The sequence below is a fragment of the Pan paniscus genome, chromosome 3 (genome assembly GCF_029289425.2).
Source record: "Pan paniscus chromosome 3, NHGRI_mPanPan1-v2.0_pri, whole genome shotgun sequence".
Classification (NCBI taxonomy): Eukaryota; Metazoa; Chordata; class Mammalia; order Primates; family Hominidae; genus Pan; species Pan paniscus.
This window is the reverse complement of record NC_073252.2, coordinates 61,863,298-61,883,696: the sequence shown is the minus strand read 5'-3', so window position 1 is coordinate 61,883,696 and position 20,399 is coordinate 61,863,298. Positions and strand designations below refer to the sequence as shown.

Below are 20,399 nucleotides of genomic sequence, written 5' to 3'. Positions count from 1 at the left end.
ATAACATTTTTCTCTCTATTTCTTTTAGTACTAACCTAATTTTAGCTTAAACATTGAAGAATTTCCATGGCTATTCAAGACAGGTGGGGAGCTTGCTTCATAGAAGTACTTGGTAATTATTTGTCTACTGAATGAAATAATGTATCAGAAAGTAGTAGACAACTCTAAACCATTTGCAAAACAAACAACTGTTTTTAGCAAAGAGTATTGCTACACCTGCATTGCTTTTTCCATGGCAGGAATGGAAATGAGATTAAGCATTTACCTGGAATCAAGATACAATTTAAAATTTTGTACAAAATTTGTACTTAATAATCACTAAAGGATAATTCTCTCTTTGTCTTTCTTTCTTGGCTTCTCCCTATCCCTAATCCTTCCAATTCAAGGAATTCAGCTTTAGTACGACTATCCCAGAGAGATTACTAAACAAGTTCACTACAGTGCAGGAAAATCCAGCTTTGGAGAAACTTCTGACCAGCAAACCAAAGAAAAACGTAAGTGACTTCACCCTTGAGGAATACCTGAGGCAGGGTTGTTTTTAAAGAAAAAACGGTTTGTTTGGCTCACGGTTCTGCAGGCTATACAAAAAACATGGTGCTGGTATCTGCTGGGCTTCTGATGAGGGCTAAAGACTGCTTCCAGTCAGGGAAGAAGGCAAATTGGAGCCAGAGTGTGCACACAGCACACAACCAGAGAGGAGGAAGATGGGGTGCCAGGTTTTGTTTTGTTTTGTTTTTTTGTTTAACAATTAGCTCTTGTGGGAACTAATAAAGTGAAAACTCGCTCATCTTAGGAAGGGCATTAATCTATTCTTGAGGGATCTGCCCTGATGACCCAAACATCTCCCATGAGACCCCACCTCCAACATTGGTGTCAAATTTCAGGAAGAGGTTTGGAGAGTCAAATATCCAAACCCTAGCACCCATATTTTGTGGGATCATAGCAATTACTGAGTTAATATATATGTAAGAGTACTTCAAACAGTAGTTGAAACATGGTAAGGATTTAGGAGGTTAGGTTATTTTATTACTATTATTATCCAGGCCACACTAAAAATAACATCAAGTTTTTCAAAAGCAGCTAGGAAAAGATACTGAGGAGTCTGTGAATAGATGGAGTGGAGTGAGCTAGTAGATGGTGAAGGCGCTGCTCACGAAAGAAACAGAGGTGGTGACAAGGTCTTCAGAATCTGAGTGACGACACTGGACACAAACTACTCACTGACTGGGGAGCAGCTGAGTAGCCTAGCAAATCCTGTCTTATCCCCCGAGAATGTTCCAGCAGGTAAGAGATTCTAAGCTTGGGGGACGGGGAGCCTACAGGAGAAACCACAGGTTCAAAAGTAGGCATTATATGGTGAGCACATTTTGAAGTGTCCACAGGGAAAGAATTACTGGATGAAGATAATGAATATGGGAAATTTTAGAACAAGATGGGTGAATCATCAATTAGAATTTTACTTCATTTCCTAAGTAAAACACAGTAACTTTGGAATAAAGTCATTGTCATGCAAATACCAGGAGGTGGTGGTGTTACTATTCATAATCACAATGGCTTAGTAATAATGATGATGATCATTCTAATTGTCCCACCAGATACGAGACTGTCATAAAATCGGTAATGTGGACAGAAATACTGAAAGTTGTGTAAAAGATTAAATGAGGTCTGTGCTTTCTTTTACGTTTCATGTTCTGACAAGCTGTGTGTCTTGTTTCCATAATCCCACATTACACAAATAAGAAAGACATAATGGTTCATAACTGGAAAGTTGATTGATATCATAATTAAAATTATTAAAATAACTGATGTTTTAGTAGATAAGAGTTCAAAAGGGGATAATCAATGTCAAGAGTGCTACCCTTCAAAGTTCTGTTCATAAATGCAAATTTACATGGGGAAGTTCCATGAGAAATTATTCCTTGAAGGAATTGAGATAATTAAAACCTGGTAAGAATAAAAAAGAATGCATAGGCCATGACCTGAGCTATTGAAAACAATGTGACTGGCCAGAGCAGTACTTTCCAACCATTTTTGTCAATGTTGCTTCATATCTGGAGGGGGTACATTTTTCTGCTTTCTTACCAATGTCTTCAATTAAGCATCATTCATCCTTAGTCATCTCTCTTCCTACTATTACTTGATAACAAATTTTGACCTCCACAAGAAAGCAGTAACATGCACAAATTTGTGCATGTTGAAAGTTGTAACATGCACAAAGACATTATTTGCAAATCTTTTCTAATGAACAAGTCTTACTGTCACTGTATCTGACCATTGGGAAATAGTTTTTCTTTAAAAAATAAAAGATGAGGCCGGGCATGGTGGCTCACGCCTGTAATCCCAGCACTTTGGGAGGCCAAGGTGGGCGGATCACCTGAGGTCAGGAGTTTGAGACCAGCATGGCCAACATGGTGAAACCCTGTCTCTACTAAAAATATAAAAATTAGCCAGGCATGCTGGCACAAGCCTGTAGTCCCAGCTACTCGGGAGGCTGAGGCAGGAGAATCGCTTGAACCTGGGAGGCAGAGGTTACACTGAGCTGAGATCACGCCATTGTACTCCAGCCTGGGTGACAGAGTGAGACTCCATCTCAGAAAAATAAATAAATAAATAACAAGGATGAAGTTTGAAAAGAAAATCAATTAAGGTCTTCCTTGAGTCAGAAAGAACAATTTAAAGAACTATTTGAGAAGTCATGTAAGTCACAGCTGAAGTCACATAAGTGCTAAAGAGGAGGGATAATGATAGAGTATGACTTTGACACTTCGGTGAATAATAGCTGTGGGAGCTTCTATATTGAATGAAGACACACTTTTGAGTTTCCAGAACCTTTTGATCTCTTCTTTCCTGTCTTTATTTTTCTTTCTTTTCCTCCCTTTTATTCTTTTTATTCTCTAACAGCTTTATGGAGATATAATTCACATATCATAACGGTCACCAATTTAAAGTGTGCAATTCAACGCTTTTCAGTATATTCATAAAGTGCAATCATCCTATTTTCTAATGTTCTGTCGTCCCAAATAGAACTCTCAAAATGAACAAATCAAAGAATAAGTTTTGTCGTTAAACACATTAGAGAGTGATTGCAGGTTGAGGGACAGAGGTAATGATTACTTAATTAAGCAGCAGCGATTTGTCACTGAAGAAAAGCTATTTGGGCCGAGAGGTGAATCACAAGGAAACAATTTCAAGATGTGGGGAGACAGCAACGAGGTGGCAGCAAGTTCTGAGAACTGGAACAAGAGTGAACTTGTTGAGTCACTGGAGGAACTGAGGCCAGAGTGGTTAGATTGCAGTGAGTCCCAGGAAGGGTGGAGAAGGTTAGCCGGAGAGGCAGACAAGGATCACATCAGGGGGTGTCTGTAGGCCATAGTGAGGTGTCACTAAATCTAAGGGTTATAGGGATCCACTGGACAATTTTAAATGTGTGAAAAACATGATATGATTTACTTTTTTTTCATTGAGACAATGTCTTGCTCTGTCACCCAGGCTGGAGTGCAGTGTCATGATCTCAGCTCACTGCAGCCCCAACCTCCCATGCTCAAGCCATCCTCCCACTTCAGCCTCTGGGCTGAAGTAGCTAGGACTACTAGCCTGCACCACCACACCTGGCTAACTTTTGTAGTTTTTGTAGAAATGGAGTTTTGCCATGTTGCCCATGCTAGTCTGGAACTCCTGAGCTTGAGCGATCCACCTGCCTCACCCTCCCAAAATGCTGGGATTACAGGTGCGAGCCACTGTGCTTGGCTGATATGATTTACATTAAAAAAAAAATAGCCTTCCATATATTGAGTCAAACTTACTTTTGCACTCTGAAGGTATAGTACTTCTCTTCACGTGTGCTGTTCTGTTCCTTACATTCACCCACTCCTTTGTTTTGATAATAACACCTCCTCTACCTAAAATCTCCTCTCTACATCCCTTTTCCCAGCCACTAGCATTTCCATTTCTGGAAATCTTTCAGTGTGCTGCTGTATATGTTTTCCCTCCTTTAAGAACCAGTTCCATTCACAGCTATCCCCCACCCAGTTAGTAGCTCTCTTGAAATTTCCTATCCAGTTTTGTTGCTAACTGTTTTATTGCACTGGCCGTGTTCTACCTTCTATCTCTTTGCACTAATAACCTTGCCCTTCTCCCTACTTTTGCTGCCCACTCCCATAATCCATGCTCTATGTCTTGTCATTACCAATTGCTGCAATTTCATCATAATCTAAATTTTGATGTCCCAACTGTTTAACTACTACCACCCATTTTCCCAGCTCACTTCCTTGGTACCCTGACTTCAGTCCCACTGGGGCCTATAATCCGCTGATCCTCCCACTTGCTCACTGACTCCCATCACCCTCAGCTTGCATTGCTCTCCTTCCTTAGCCTACATCCCGCGATCCCTCATCATATTCATTCCCTGGCATACACCCTCAGACCTGTAACTCTACCTCACTTGGCCCTAATCATCTAGGAAAACCCAATCCCTGATTAAATACAACTTTCTGCCTATTTTATGTTACACAAATGTGGCTGGGAAAAAAATAAAATCATTTTAAATCCCCGACCACTATCTTGAAGTTTTCCCTCAGTGATTCCTGACCATCATACTATTTAGTTACTCTTTCTCCTAATGTGAGAAATAGTCAATTATTTTATCTTCTCTTTTCAAAGCTGCAATACCTTCTCTGTAATCATCATTCTCAGCCAATTACATTGATTTCATTGCATAGAGAAAATATAAATAACCAGAATGGAACACACACAAGCTCTCACTAACACGTCTGCCGCAGTGTTATGCTCTTCTTACATCTCATTTCTGGGCCAGCGTTCTCTCCGTTTGCTCTTGTCACTACACTAATGTTTAGCATAGTGCTTGGCTCAAAGTGGGCAATACATTCTGTTTTCTGCAGAGACCATGCAATGTTAGTGAAGGGGATATGAGATAGGGAGTGAAAAGAGGGATAGGGACTGGGTTCTAGTTTTCTTCTCCTACCATTGGTCAGAATCACTTTGAAAAGGGGAAAACAAGAATTAAGATAATTATCTAGATAATTAGTAGGAAAAAACTCTCATGTTCTCTTTAATATCCAAGATGGTTTTCTCAATATTCCACTGATCTGTACAATCTTGTCTGTATGTGACTTATCACATTTTTAGGTTACTATTGGCTAATAAGCAAGAATGAGGCTGACAGTTGTCTATTTACTAGTTTGCATCTTTTCCCCCCTGAGCTTTATTAAGATATAATTGACAAATAAAAAAATATAAGCTAGTAGTGGTGGCTCATGCCTGTAATCATAACCCTTTGGGAGGCCGAGGCAGGAGGATCTCTTGAGTCCAGGAGTTTGAGACCAGCTGGGCAACACAGGGAGACCCCGTCTCATGAAAAAAAAAAAAAATTCCCAGTCTACAGGCATGGTGGTGTGTGCCTGTGGTTCTAGCTACTTGGGAAGCTGAGCTACATCCCTTGAGCCTGGGAATTTGAGGCTACAGTGGGCCATGATCAGCCACCTGCACTCCAGCCTGGGTGGCAGAAGAAAACCCTGACTCACAAAAAATGTATATATTTAAGGTGTTTAACATGATAATTGATAATATGTATACATTGTAAAATTACTACTACAACCAAGCTAACATATCTATCACTTCACGTATTTACCATTTGTGTGTGTGTATGGTGAGAACGTTTAATAGCTACATTCTTAGCAAATTTCAAATATACAATAAAGTATTATTAACTATAGTTACCATGCTGTACATTAGATTTACTGGGTTGCAGGATGGATGAGGTGACTAATGCCTGTAATCCCAGCACTTTGGGACGCTGAGGCATGTGGATCACCTGAGGTCAGGAGTTTGAGACCAGCCTGGCCAACATGGTGAAACCCTGACTCTACTAAAATTTCAAAAATTAGCTGGGTGTGGTGGTGCGCACCTGTAATCCCAGCTACTCAGGAGGCTAAGGCAGGAGAATGACTTGAACCCAGGAGGCGGAAGTTGCAGTGAGCCGAGATTGCGCCATTGTACTCCAGCCTGGGTGACAAAAGCAAAACTCTGTCTCAAAATAAAATAAAATAAAATAAAAATATTTACTGGATTGCATCTTCATGTGTACATTGAACACTATCCTGAGTCAGGCATATAAGAAAGATGTTTGAAGACAATGTAGTGATATACTATTTTATGCATCAATATAATTTGGGAACAAGAAATGCATTTTTATGTGATATTTCACCTCTTCCAGCCAATTCTGTATATCTCACATTACTGAACGGAAAATAAACAATATTTCTCCCACATTTACCTTTTAAGAGTTTGGTCACAGCAGCCTCACCAACTCTCCGAATAGAGGTTGCATGTATGGTAGAAAAAGCCTGGACTGTTTCAGACAGAATTCCTCGGCACTCACAAGTTATATGGCCTGGCATCACATACTGGAGCCTGAGTTTATTAATCTGTAAAATACAGATGATATCTACAGTGGCATTATGAGAAAGAAAAGATTGGAAGTACTCATTCAATGTTAGCTCTTATTAAACTTGATTAAAGAAGTGGCTGTGAGTGATTGATCTGGCTGAACAAAACTAGATGGTTTGGAAAGTGTAAGCAGTTGATAGCTGCTCTGACCAAAGCAGTTGAGCCACCACACAGAAGGCGTGCTTATTGTGGAGGTTCGTGACAACACTGTAATGAAGGAATTTCTATCCAGATAGTTCTCATCTCCACTTTTCTTTTACTCATCCTCACATTTTAGTGACAAAATACCTGCCACAGGGTGGCTTTAGCTAAATATAGATATAAAAATATAAATAGAATTTGCAAATGTCTGATAAGCTATCTTAATTGTTGGAGTTCTTTCTGCTTGTGTCTGATACATTTGCATAGTGTAAGCAGTCTTATGAGGGTGGTGTTAGAAAGCTGTAGGGCCCCTGAAAAGGTAGGGAGTGGTCCTTTACTTATGGTTGCCCTACCTTATTCCAAACACATTTGGGAGAACAAAGGGTGAGGCATAAGGATGAAGTACATGTCACTCTAATTATAATCATGATAATAACTTTTATATATCACTTTACAGTTATAAAGATCTTTAACATATCCTATAACAGTTGATCCACCCAACATCTATATAAAGTTTATATGGTAAATATAATTATGCCCACTTTTCAATTGAGGCAACTGAGGCTAAAAAGATTTACTCCAAAACATAAAAGTAGTAATTAGTTTTGCCCACCTAAATTTCTTGTATTCTATTAATTAACATTTTCCTCTGTGCAGTCATTATAGGTTCTAATACAGAATTCACATCACAATGGCCAATGTGGCATGTAAGAAAAATAGAAGCTTGAAAACAGAGAGCAGAAAATACTAAGAAATAATTTTATTATTTTCATCCAAGATCCAGGAATCTGAAAGAGCCCCAAAACTCATAAAAGTAGTGTGTAGCAGTGCAATTAGGAACTTCTAGTACTATGGGGAATAGCCATGGAGAAATGCCACTTGCAGTGGAGTCACCCAGCAGACCACGAGGGAGAGATATGTCTGAGTTACATGACACATGTCTCAAGATAGTGAGGCCACCAAGTATCTGGGCTGTGACCCAAGGTCGAGATCAGAAAATAATTATTCCTCTTGGAGAGACCTAAAACTCTTTGGTGAAAATAATCATTTGCTTACAAATAGGACACAGTAAACCATTCTATTGGACCTATTCTCAGGTACCTGAATAGGAATTCAAGGAAAAAAAGGACAGTAAACCCCTAAAAAGTAAATGGGACATTTGTTCCATAGGTGCCTCTGGCACAAGGGTTATGATCAAACCCTACATTAATATACAAAACTCTCTTTTCAATGGAGCCTCCATTGGGTCCATTAGCAATGAAAACCTTTTATTGTTTTGTAGTTCTCATTGTATTTATCCTGGGTACTAATACAGAGATAGAAACAGGTTCACAGAAGTCTTGGGTCTGGTCTAATGACACATAGCTATTAACTAGAGAAGTCTTGATTTAAAATCAGGTGTTCTGACCCCACACCCAGTGTGGTTTTCCATGTTGTCTGCTCAAAACTGCTATTTATTTCCTAATGGGAGCATTTCAGTAATCAGGATTGTAATTTAATTTATTAGTTATAATAAATCAGGATTTTAATTTATTAGTTTATCATCAAATAGAGAACCTGAATTAAAGAATTATAGTGGATTTCATTTGTATAAACTGGAAAGGGTTAACAAATTCAGGCAGCTACTCTCAAAGTAGTATTTAATTGTAATAATTATAAAAACAACAAAACTTAAAAATCAAGTCATTCATAGAACTTTTTCTGCCTTATGTGTGATATATTTTTATGCCTGCTGAGACATATAATATCTTCTATAACAAACTTCTAAAATGAGCATTTGTTTTAATGAAAACCTTATAATTTGCATTTTTCTTGAGAATGTCAATCTGGTGCAAAACAAAGTAAACAAAACACCTGTTACATTAATGAAGATGGGCCCCTGATTTTAGACTTTGTTAGTCTGATAACCCATCTAAAATTGCCCCCCTGTACTTGTCTACTTATGAACAACATACCTTTAAGACGGCACCAAGTGCTATATTTGAAGTGCTCATTTTCTGTCCTATTTAGAATTAATTTCTCTTTCTTATTTGTTCATTTACTTATTTTTAAATTGACAGATAACATTGTATGTTTTTTATTGTTTACACACATGTTGCTCTCCTTTGCATATATAGCCAATAGTGGAACTGATGGATCATACAGTAGTTCTATTTTCTAAATTTTTTTGAGAAATCTTCATACTCTTTTCCATAATGGCTGTAGATATTTACATTCCCACCATGTGTATCAGTTCCCTTTTGGTCAACCTGCTTTAAAAAAAAATCTGTTTGACCTATTGGTTGTTTAGGAATGGCTGAAAAACCAGAGAAAATCAGGAGAAATTTAGAGGAGATAAGAAGAATAAGTGTGATACAATAACAAAGGATAAAGAGTAATATGATAAAAATGTAGAATATACACTGAATTAAGCAATAGAGAATCATCGGTGATCATGATAGGAAGAGGAACACAGTAGTGGGATCATAAATCACCTGTCTGCGGGTTGGAGAACATGTTGGAAGTGAGTAAATGGGACAAGTGAGTATCAACAATTTTTTCATGAGTTTATGGATGGGAAGAGAGAGACAAGTCATCAAGGTTTATGGAGTTGATGGAGGATTTTTGTTTTCTTGTGGATGCAACAGTTTTCAGTATACTTAAAATGGTGTAACTAACCAGTAGATTGTCTGAGGTTGGGAGGTGAATTGGACTCACATAATATTTGAATAATCGTGGATTCTAAACTACTAGGTTCACCCACATGAAATTACCTTTCACATAGGTCAAAAGTTGTCATTCACTGACATTTTCATATGGTTCAATGTAACAGACTGGGAAACTTGGACACACTGTAGGCATCCACTTGAGAACATGAATGGATGCATGTAGGTTTGTTGATTCAATATCAGGAAGCTGAAGGAAATGTCATCTAATTCATCAATCATATTATCTCTTTGAAGTTGCAGAAAGATGAGATGGCAGGTGATGAGAACTGGAAATTTGAGGAAGCTGAATAAACTTGTTCAATGTGGAAAATAGTTTAAGGGAATGTAGTAGGAATGGTGGGCAGAATTGAGGACTTAGATGAAGAGGCACCTCCTCAACATTTGTGTAGCATATGTTACACAATGCTATACAAATACTACATTTCTGTAGCATTTCTCAGTGGTCTGAGCAGAGGTTAGCCATTTTTCAGATAGTTATGTCTTCCCTGCATTTTAGCCAGTATGAACAATAAAAGAGATACAGGGAGAGAGAATTTAGTGGAGTTCAAGTGTGCACACACACACGCACACTGAGAGTGGCTGCTGATGGATATGAAGAATTCAAAGATTAGAACAGTGCATTAGTAAAAAAATTAAAATAAAAAACCTTGATGCATTGTAAGTAACTAAGATTGCTACAAAGGAAGGTTAGAATAGTGACAAAGTCCAAAGTTATGATTCAGATAGAATAATTCCAAGTCATCACAAAGTCCAGGGTGTGCACAGAAGAGTATTTTTGGAAGAGAAAATTATAGAGATAAGAAGTTGAAGGAAATAAATGACTAAGATGTTGAACATCAACCACAAAAGCACTGATGCTATCTAGGGTAAGTGTAGGAGTTGGATTAGAAAAAGAAATAGAGAAGCAAGTGTCAGAGTCTCCAGTAAATGGAAAGCATAACTTTGGGGTCCATAAGGACAGCAATGAGTAAAGACAAAGGGTGGACAGAATAATTGTACGAACCTCAACAAAACAAGGCAGTTTTACAAGGGTGTGAAGAGTAATAGTCCAAGATGGCATGGAGGAGAAAGACTAAGTCTTCAATTCTGAGGTATCTTGAAGTATGGGAGAATGAGAAACCCTTATTCCAATTATCCAGGGGTATAGAGAATAGTCAACGAAAAAATAAATTTAGAATATAGTTTATTAACCAGGAATGACATTTCAAGAATGGTAAAAGTGTTTGTGCCAAAAAGAATTTATCCTAAGGGAACAATTTTGAATGTGCACAGAAATTAGCCAGAGGAAAGACCATTATTACAGATAATAATGTTTCCAGAACATTCATAAGTGCAATACTGACTTCTATGTGTGTCAATTTTACCAAGATGCAAAAATTTAAAAATAACATGTTTAAAGATTATCATAACATTTTCCTGTAAAAATACTTAACATTAGATTAATACAGATTGGTTTATATCTTGTTAAGTCTTATTCAAAAATATATATGAAGAAAAAAGAAAATCTAAATTATATATGTATATATATGTATGTATGTATATGTTCTGATAAAACTTTCATTGCATTTTTAAACTTGGAATTGTGCTACTTCAGAGATACTAATTATTCTTATTCAGTTTTGGGACCATCTGTCTTTTCTCTCCTTTTTTTTTTTTTTTTTGGCATATACTCCTAGTCCTACACTAACAGTGCTAAACTTCTACAGATCAAAACACTATCACAGAAGATGAAGGTAGTCTCTCATTTAAATGACAAATTTGGTTGCTAAATTACAATCAATAGACTCTGTTTTCTGCATTTACATGTTTTCAATTGGCAAAGTTCTTTTATTCTCACTATCATAAAATCAAAACTTGACTTTAATAGTCAATGTGGGAAATAACCTAAAATTCAGTGATAGATGTTACTACATGAAAAGAGACTCTAATATATTTCTGTGTAAGGCAAAGAGAAATGTAAAACTACTCAGGACCCCACTGTAGGACTTTAATCTCAGGAATCTATTCCACAATTACTCATTTGTAGAAAAATATAATGACTAAATACTGTCTATTAAATGTAATATAAATAAAGACTAAAGATTAAATACTATAAATGTATTTACATGTATATACATCATTATATTTAAATACAGAGTGGCTTCCTAGAAAATTAAACAAAATATTTCTGTGTAAAAAAGAGTCTTTCAAGATAGTATTGAAATCCATTTTAGTCAAGTGGAGAAGACTCAGACAACCAGGAGCAGATAAGTTATTGGCTGAAAATTAAATGGTACCAAACAAATTTGAAGAACAATTAAATGCTTCAACTAATATATATGGGCCAAGCATTCTACTAAGTGCTGAAATGTACAGCAAGGAATAAAATTGTCTTTTTCACATTACTTAGAGATGAAAAATCTAATAAATAAAGATGTTTGTGTATTCCAAATGAGGAAAACCCTCTGAGAGCTATTTACACTGAGGCATTGATTATCAATGGTAAGAGTAGAGATGGCTTTTCAACAATGCTTCCTCTACCCATAACACCACTCTCATCCCTCACATTCCTCTGAGCCATAAAACCAAAGAAAACCAAACTCAACGTTTCAAAAAAGATATAAAGTAGTCATACTGATTTATCTGCATAGAGAATGGGAATGTGGAGTTTTCAAAAATATTTAGGACCAGGAGAAGATAACTTTAAAAATCTTGAAAGGTAACAGAAATGCAGAAGTTTAAATGAGTTCTTGGGCTATTGACCAGCCATAGATCTTTTGCTTTTCCCAGATCTTTATTTCACTCTACTTTTCCTTTCTCTTTCTATTTATGTAACTTTCATTTGTTTCTTTACACTTCTGGTATGTCTCTTTTTCCTTGAACTAGCCATTCTACAGAATTGACATTCACATAACCCTCAAAGAACTGTATGTTTTTCACTCCTATGCCCCCCCAACCTGCCCATCACCACAGTGGCAAGAATGGTGCTGGAACATAATAGAACTTGAATAAAGGCATGACTATTAAAGATATTAAAGAGATAAAAAGGACTAAATTATTTTTATTGGTATGACACAATCAGCTTTTTCCTTACAGATTAGAGATCATTTTAAGTAAAAATAAAAATAATAATAAATAAAAATAATTGTTTCTATTACTGTCCATTTTAAAAGTAATCTTAATGTGTTAAGTGTGGAAAGTGTTTTTTGGTTATTTGTTTTTAACAACCTAAATCTTAATTTGTGGCTTTAAGATGAGCAGGTGAAAGAGGAACATTTTTAATGATCGTACCAAGTAAAATCTGTTAGGAGGACTGTGATCTAGAGATCCATACATTTAATTGAGTTTTATATGTAGAAATATTATTAACAATGGAGAAACAAAGTGCAACTCTGGTTAAACACCACTAGAAAAGATATTGGTAATTCCCTCATCATCTTGAGTAATTTTTGTTAGGCCTCTGAGCCCAAGCCTGCACATATACATCCAGATAGCCTGAAGTAACTGAAGAATCACAAAAGAAGTGAAAATGGCTGGTTCCTGCCTTAACTGATGACATTACCTTGTGAAATTCCTTCTCCTGGCTCAGAGGCTCCCCCACTGAGCACCTTGTGACCCCCACCCCTGTCTGCCAGAGAACAACCCCCTTTGACTATAATTTTCCACTACCTACCCAAATCTTATAAAATGGTCCCACCCCTATCTCTCTTTGCTGACTCTCTTTTTGGACTCATCCTCCTGCACCCAGGTGATTAAAAAGCTTTATTGCTCACACAAAGCCTGTTTGGTGGTCTCTTCACATGGACGCACGTTACATTTGGTGCTGTGACTCAGATCGGGGGACCTCCCTCGGGAGATCAATCCCCTGTCCTCCTGCTATTTGCTCCATGAGAAAGATCCACCTACGACATCGAATCCTCAGACCAACCAGCCCAAGGAACATCTCACCAATTTTAAATCAGGTAAGCGGCCTCTTTTTACTCTCTTCTCCAACCTCTCTCACTATCCCTCAACTTCTTTCTCCTTTCAATTTCTGTGTCACCCTTCAATCTCTCCCTTCATTTCAATTCCTTTCCTTTTCTGGTAGAGACAGAGGAGACACGTTTTATCTGTGAACCCAAAACTCCAGCGCCAGTCACGGACTTGGGAAGACAGTCTTCCCTTGGTGTTTAATGACTGAGGGGATGCCTGCTTGATTATTCACCCACGTTTCAGAGGTGTCTGATCACTGTGGGAACGCCTGCCTTGATCCTTCACCCTTAGTGGCAAGTACCACTTTCCTGGGGGGGTGCAAGCACCCCCCACCCCTTATCTCTGTGTCTCTACCCTCTCTTTACTCTGGGCTTATCTCCTTCACTATGGGCAACCTTCCACCCTCCATTCCTCCTTCCTCTCCCATAGCCTGTGTTCTCAAGAACTTAAAACCTCTTCAACTCACACCTGACCTAAAACCTAAACACCTTATTTTCTTCTGCAATGCTGCTTAACCCCAACACAAACTCGATAATGGTTCCAAATAGCCAGAAAATGGCACTTTTGATCTTTACATCCTACAAGATCTAGATAATTCTTGTCATAAAATGGGCAAATGGTCTGAGGTGCCTGACGTCCAGGCATTCTTTTACACATCAGTCTCTTCCTAATCTCTGCTCCCAGTGCGACTCATCCTCCCCTTGTATCTCCCCATCTTAATCCACAGGTATGGGATGCCTCTACTCCCTCCCTGGCAACCAATCACACACCCATTACTATCCCATTAAAACCTAATAACCCTTACCCCACTCAATGCCAACGCCAATATCCATCCCACAGGAGGCTTTAAAAGGATTAAAGCCTGTTATCACTCAGCTGTTACAGCATGGCCTTTTAAAGCCTATAAACTCTCCCTACAATTCCCCCATTTTACCTGTCCAAAAACTGGACAAATCTTACAGGTTAGTTCAGGATCTGCACCTTATCAACTAAATTGTTTTGCCTATCCACCCTGTGGTGCCTAACACATACACTCTTTTGTCCTCAATACCTTCCTCCACAACTCACTATTCCATTCTTGATCTTAAAGATGCTTTTTTCACTATTCCCCTGTACCTCTTGTCTCAGCCTCTCTTTGCTTTTACCTGGACTAACCCTGACACCCATCAGTCCCAGCAGCTTACCTGGGGTGTACTGCCACAAGGCTTCAGGGACAGCCCTCATTACTTCAGCCAAGCTCTTTCTCATAATTTATTTTCTTTCCACCCCTCTGCTTCTCACCTTATCCAAAATATTGATGGGTGCTTCTACTTTGTAGCTCCTGCTTTGAATCTTCTCAACAAGACACCCTCCTGCTCCTTCAACACTTATTCTCCAAGGGATATCCAGTATCCCCCTCCAAAGCTCAAATTTCTTCTCTGTTACCTACCTCGGCATAATTCTTCATAAAAACACACATACCCTCCCTGCCAATCATGTCTGACTGATGTCTCAAACCCCAACCCCTTCTACAAAACAACTCCTTTCCTTCCTGGGCATGGTTAGGTACTTTTGCCTTTGGATATCTGGTTTTGCCATCTTAACAAAACCGTTACATAAACTCACAAAAGGAAACCTAGCTGACCCCATAGATCCTAAATCCTTTCCCCACTCCTCCTTTCATTCCTTGAAGACAGCTTTAGAGACTGCTCCCACACTAGCTCTTCCTGACTCATCCCAACCCTCTTCATTACACACAGTGGAAGTGCAGGGCTATGCAGTGGGAATTCTTACATGAGGACTGGGACCGCACCCTGTAGCCTTTTTGTCCAAATATCTTGACCTTACTGTTTTAGGCTGGCCATCATGTCTCCATGCAGCAGCTGCCACTGCCCTAATACTTTTAAAGGCCCTCAAAATCACAAACTATATTCAACTCATTCTCTATAGTTCTCATAACTTCCAAAATCTATTTTCTTTTTCACACCTGATGCATATACTTTCTGCTCCCCGGCTCCTTCAGCTATATTCACTCTTTGTTGAGTCTCCCACAATTACCATTGCTCCTGGCCTGGACTTCAATCCAGCCTCCCACATTATTCCAGATACCACACCTGACCCCCATAACTGTATCCCTCTGATCCACCTGACATTCACTTCACTTCTCCATATTTCCTTCTTTCCTGTTCCTCACCCTGATCACACCTGGTTTATTGATGGCAGTTCCACCAGGCCTAATTGCCACTCACCAGCAAAGGCAGGCTATGCTATAGTATCTTCCACATCTACCATTGAGGCTACTGCTCTGCCCCCCTCCACTACCTCTCAGCAAGCCAAACTCATTGTCTTAACTTGAGCCCTCACTCTTGCAAAGGGACTATGCATCAATATTTATACTGACTCCAAATATGCCTCCCATATCCTGCACCACCATGCTGTTATATGGGCAGAAAGAGGTTTCCTCACTACACAAGCGTCCTCCATCATTAATGCCTCTTTAATAAAAACTTTACTTACAAAGGAAGCTGGGGTCATTCACTGCAAGGGCCATCAAAAGGTATCAGATCCCATCACTCAGGGCAATGCTTATGCTGATAAGGTAGCTAAAGAAGCAGCTAGCATTCCAACTTCTGTCCCTCATGGCCAGTTTTTCTCCTTCTCATTGGTCACTCCCACGTACTCTTTCACTGAAACTTCCACCTATCAATCTCTTCCCACACAAGGCAAATGGTTCTTGGACCAAGGGAAATATCTCCTTCCAGCCTCACAGGCCCATTCTATTCTGTTGTCATTTCATAACCTCTTCCACGTAGGTTACAAGCCGCTAGCCTGCCTCTCAGAGCCTCTCATTTCCTTTCCATCGTGGACACCTATCCTCAAGGAAATCACTTCTCAGTGTTCTATCTGCTATTCTACTGCTCCTCAGGAATTGTTCAGGCCCCCTCCCTTCCCTACACATCAAGCTCAGGGATTTGCCCCTGCCCAGGACTGGCAACCTGACTTTACTCACATGCCCTGAGTCAGGAAACTAAAATACCTCTTAGTCTAGGTAGACACTTTCACTGAATGGGTAGAGGCCTTTCCCACAGGGTCTGAGAAGGCCACCACGGTCATTTCTTCCCTTCTGTCAGAAGTAATTCCTCGGTTTGGCCTTCCTACCTCTATACAGTCTGATAACAAACCAGCCTTTATTAGTCAAATCACCCAAGCAGTTTCTCAGGCTCTCAGTATTCAGTGAAACCTTCATACCCCTTACCATTCTCAATCTTGAGGAAAGGTAAAACGGACTAATGGTCTTTTAAAAACACACCTCACCAAGCTCAGCCTTCAACTTAAAAAGGACTGGGCAATACTTTTACCACTTGCCCTTCTCAGAATTTGGGCCTGTCCTCGGGATGCTACAGGGTGCAACCCATTTGAATTCCTGTACGAACGCTCCTTTTTATTAGGCCCTGGTCTCATTCCAGACACCAACCCAACTTGGACTGTGCCCCAAAAACTTGTCATCCCTACTATCTTCTGTCTAGTCATACGTCATACTCCTATTCACTATTCTCAACTACTCTTAAATGCCCTGCTCTTGTTTACACTGCCAGTTTACACTGTTTCTCCAAGCCATCACAGCTAATATCTCCTGGTGCTATCTCCAAACCGCCACTCTTAACTGCCTCTTAGAGTGGATAGATGATCTTTGCTGACAGGGTACACTACAATACTCTCACCCTGATGAAATCCTATTCTTTACTTTTATACTCACTGTTATTCTCGTTCCTGTTCTTATGCCACCCTCTACCTCTCCCCAGCTATCTCCACCACACTATCAATCTCACTCACTCTCTCCTAGCCATTTCTAATCCTTCTTTAACAAACAATTGCTGGCTTTGCATTTCTCTTTTCTCCAAAATCGCGGAGGCCTCGACTTACTCACTGCTAAAAAAAGAGGACTCTGTATGTTTTTAAGTGAAAAGTGTTGTTTTTACCTAAATCAATCTGGCCTGGTGTATGACAACATAAAAAAAACTCAAGGATAGAGCCCAGAAACTCACCAACCAAGCAAGTAATTACGCTGAACCCCCTTGGGCACTCTCTAATTGGATGTCCTGGGTCCTCCCAATTCTTAGTCCTTTAATACCTGTTTTTCTCTTTCTCTTATTCAGACCTTGTGTCTTCCATTTAGTTTCTCAATTCATACAAAACCATATCCAGGCCATCACGCATCATTCTATATGACAAATGTTTCTTCTAACAACCCCACAATATCACCCCTTACCACAAAATCTTCCTTCAGCTTAATCTCTCCCACTCTAGGTTCCCATGCCACCCCAATCCCGCTCGAAGCAGCCCTGAGAAACATCATCCATTATCTCTCCATACCACCCCCAAAAATTTTCGCTGCCCCAACACTTTACCACTATTTCATTTTATTTTTCTTATTAATATAAGAAGACAGGAATGTCAGGCCTCTGAGCCCAAGCCTGCACATATATATCCAGATGGCCTAAAGTAACTGAAGAATCACAGAAGAAGTGAAAATGGCCGGTTCCTGCCTTAACTGATGACATTTCCTTGTGAAATTCCTTCTCCTGGCTCAGAGGCTCCCTCACTGAGCACCTTGTGACCCCCACCCCTGCCTGCCAGAGAACAAACCCCTTTGACTATAATTTTACACTACCTACCCAAATCCTATAAAATGGCCCCACCCCATCTCCCTTCACTGACTCTCTTTTTGGACTCAGCCCGCCTGCAACCAGGTGATTAAAAACTTTATTGCTCACACAAAGCCTGTTTGGTGGTCTCTTCACACAGATGCACGTGAAATTTGTATTAATTAACCTCATCTTTGTAGATGAAAAATTAATGTTCAATAATGTATAATCCCAACACTTTAGAAGTTCGAGGCAGGAGGATCACTTGAGCCCAGGAGTTCAAGACCAGACTGGGCAAAATAGGGAGACCCCTCTCTCTACAAAAAATTAAAAAATTAGCCTGGTGTGGTGGTGCATGCCTATAGTCCCAGTTACTTGGAGGCTGAGGTGATAGCATTGCTAGAGCCTGGGAGGTCAAGGCTGCAGTGAGCCATGATCATGGCACTGCACTCCGGCAAAAGACCAAGACCCTGTCTCAAATAAATAAATACATAAATAAAAGATTTATTTTCTATAAACGTCTTTCCAAATCTATTAAAATACAAAAAATCTTAAGATCCTTTATTTGCTTTTCACTCTTTATATTCTTATGTACAAATTACTTATATTGCTCTTTAATTTTTTTATCTTAAAAGGCAAATGATTTATCAGAGTATTAAAATCTGTATTTTTTTGAAGTTTTAGTTATATTTATCAATTGCAGAATGAGGGTTAAAATACAATACTTCCTATTCCTTGCTCCATTCTATTCCTATACCAGTCACCTCAGGCTTTCTATTTTTCCTCCCTCTCTTTGTGATCATGGCATCCTTACAATAAACTTTTCAACTAAAATCCAATGTGTTACTTTTCAAATCCTAAATATAAAATTATTAGCCTGGTTTCTCAAAATAAAGACTAACATTACTTTATGTTTTCCAACAAAAGTGAAGGGGAAAAAAAGTTTAGATTCCCAATCTGAATAATTTCCAATTTGCATTGGGGAAACCACAAATATGAAACAAATCTTTCGCTTCCGGGAAAATGGCGACTCCCGCTCGTGCCCCGGAGTCACCGCCGTCCGAGGATCCGGCGCTAGTAGCGGAGCCTGCCGAGGAAGCCGAGTGCCCGCCGCCGCGCCAGCCTCAGCCCACGCAGAATGTGCTTGCTGCCCCGCGGCTTCGAGCCCCAAGCTCCCGAGGACTTGGCGCAGCGGAGTTTGGTGGAGCTGCGGGAAATGTTGAAGCGCCAGGAGAGACTTTTGCGCAACGAAAAATTCATTTGCAAATTGCCCGACAAAGGTAAAAAGATCTTTGACTCTTTTGCCAAACTGAAAGCCGCCATTGCAGAATGTGAAGAAGTTAGAAGAAAAAATGAACTGTTTCACCCTGTTAGTTTAGACTGTAAGCTAAGGCAAAAAGCAATTGCAGAAGTTGATGTGGGTACAGATAAGGCCCAGAATTCTGACCCAATACTTGATACTTCATCACTAGTTCCTGGATGTTCCTCTGTAGATAACATCAAGTCATCTCAAACCTCACAAAACCAGGGACTTGGACGTCCTACTCTTGAAGGTGATGAAGAGACTTCAGAGGTTGACTACACAGTGAATAAGGGCCCAGCTTCCAGCAACAGAGACGGTACCACCTTCATCTGAAGCTAGTGAGCATCACCTGCAGCATCGTGTTTCAAGTCAGGCAGAAGATACTTCCAGCAGCTTTGACAACCTGTTTATTGACAGGTTACAGAGGATCACCATTGCGGACCAAGGTGAACAACAGTCAGAAGAAAACGCAAGTACTAAGAACTTGACAGGCCTTTCTAGTGGGACTCAGAAGAAACCTCATTATATGGAAGTGCTAGAAATGCGAGCCAAAAACCCAGTGCCCCAGCTGCGTAAATTTAAAACCAATGTGTTACCTTTTCGACAAAATGATTCATCTAGTCATTGCCAGAAGAGTGGGTCTCCTATTTCCTCAGAAGAGCGGCGGCGCAGGGATAAGCAGCATCTTGATGACATCACAGCAGCTCGGCTTCTACCACTTCACCATATGCCCACGCAGCTGCTCTCCATAGAAGAATCCTTGGCACTTCAGAAACAGCAGAAACAGAATTATGAGGAGATGCAAGCAAAGCTCGCAGCGCAAAAATTAGCTGAAAGACTGAATATTAAAATGCGGAGTTATAATCCAGAAGGGGAGTCTTCAGGCAGATACCGAGAAGTAAGGGATGAAGATGACGATTGGTCCTCTGATGAATTCTGAAGATAATCTCCTAAATCACTGACGTTGAGATGTCATCATCTTACATCAGACTTTCTAACTAGTATCAAGATCAGTGTCAGATATTGTTGAGGGAAGTAATTTTATAAAGTTACACAAAGGTAGTTATAAAAAGCCCAGTTTGTCTTTCAGAAGATGACTTTCATGTGCTTGAAAAGTTTAATATTTGAATATGTGTTTAACCACATGGTATTAAAATTTTGCAATATATTGTGTATTGGTCTGATATTTTAGTATATAGTAGAACA

The 20,399-nt window shown here is 39.5% G+C and overlaps 1 protein-coding gene and 1 long non-coding RNA gene across 2 annotated transcripts in view; both read left to right on the top strand.

Moving 5' to 3' along the window:
• LOC117979984 (uncharacterized) overlaps positions 1 to 20,399 on the top strand; it is a 377,942-nt gene that overhangs the window by 310,148 nt on the left and 47,395 nt on the right. Inside the window, exons 7-9 of the long non-coding RNA XR_008625161.2 lie at positions 387 to 494; positions 1,081 to 1,284; positions 13,042 to 13,255. This is a non-coding gene — a long non-coding RNA (uncharacterized LOC117979984). The remainder of the gene's footprint in view (positions 1 to 386; positions 495 to 1,080; positions 1,285 to 13,041; positions 13,256 to 20,399) is intronic.
• Positions 13,308 to 20,366, top strand: LOC106634690 (DNA-directed RNA polymerase II subunit GRINL1A-like). The gene is given in 2 exon segments (XM_063603801.1): positions 13,308 to 19,507; positions 19,509 to 20,366. Coding segments are annotated over 2 exon segments (1,104 nt in total). The 5' UTR covers positions 13,308 to 19,028; the 3' UTR covers positions 20,134 to 20,366.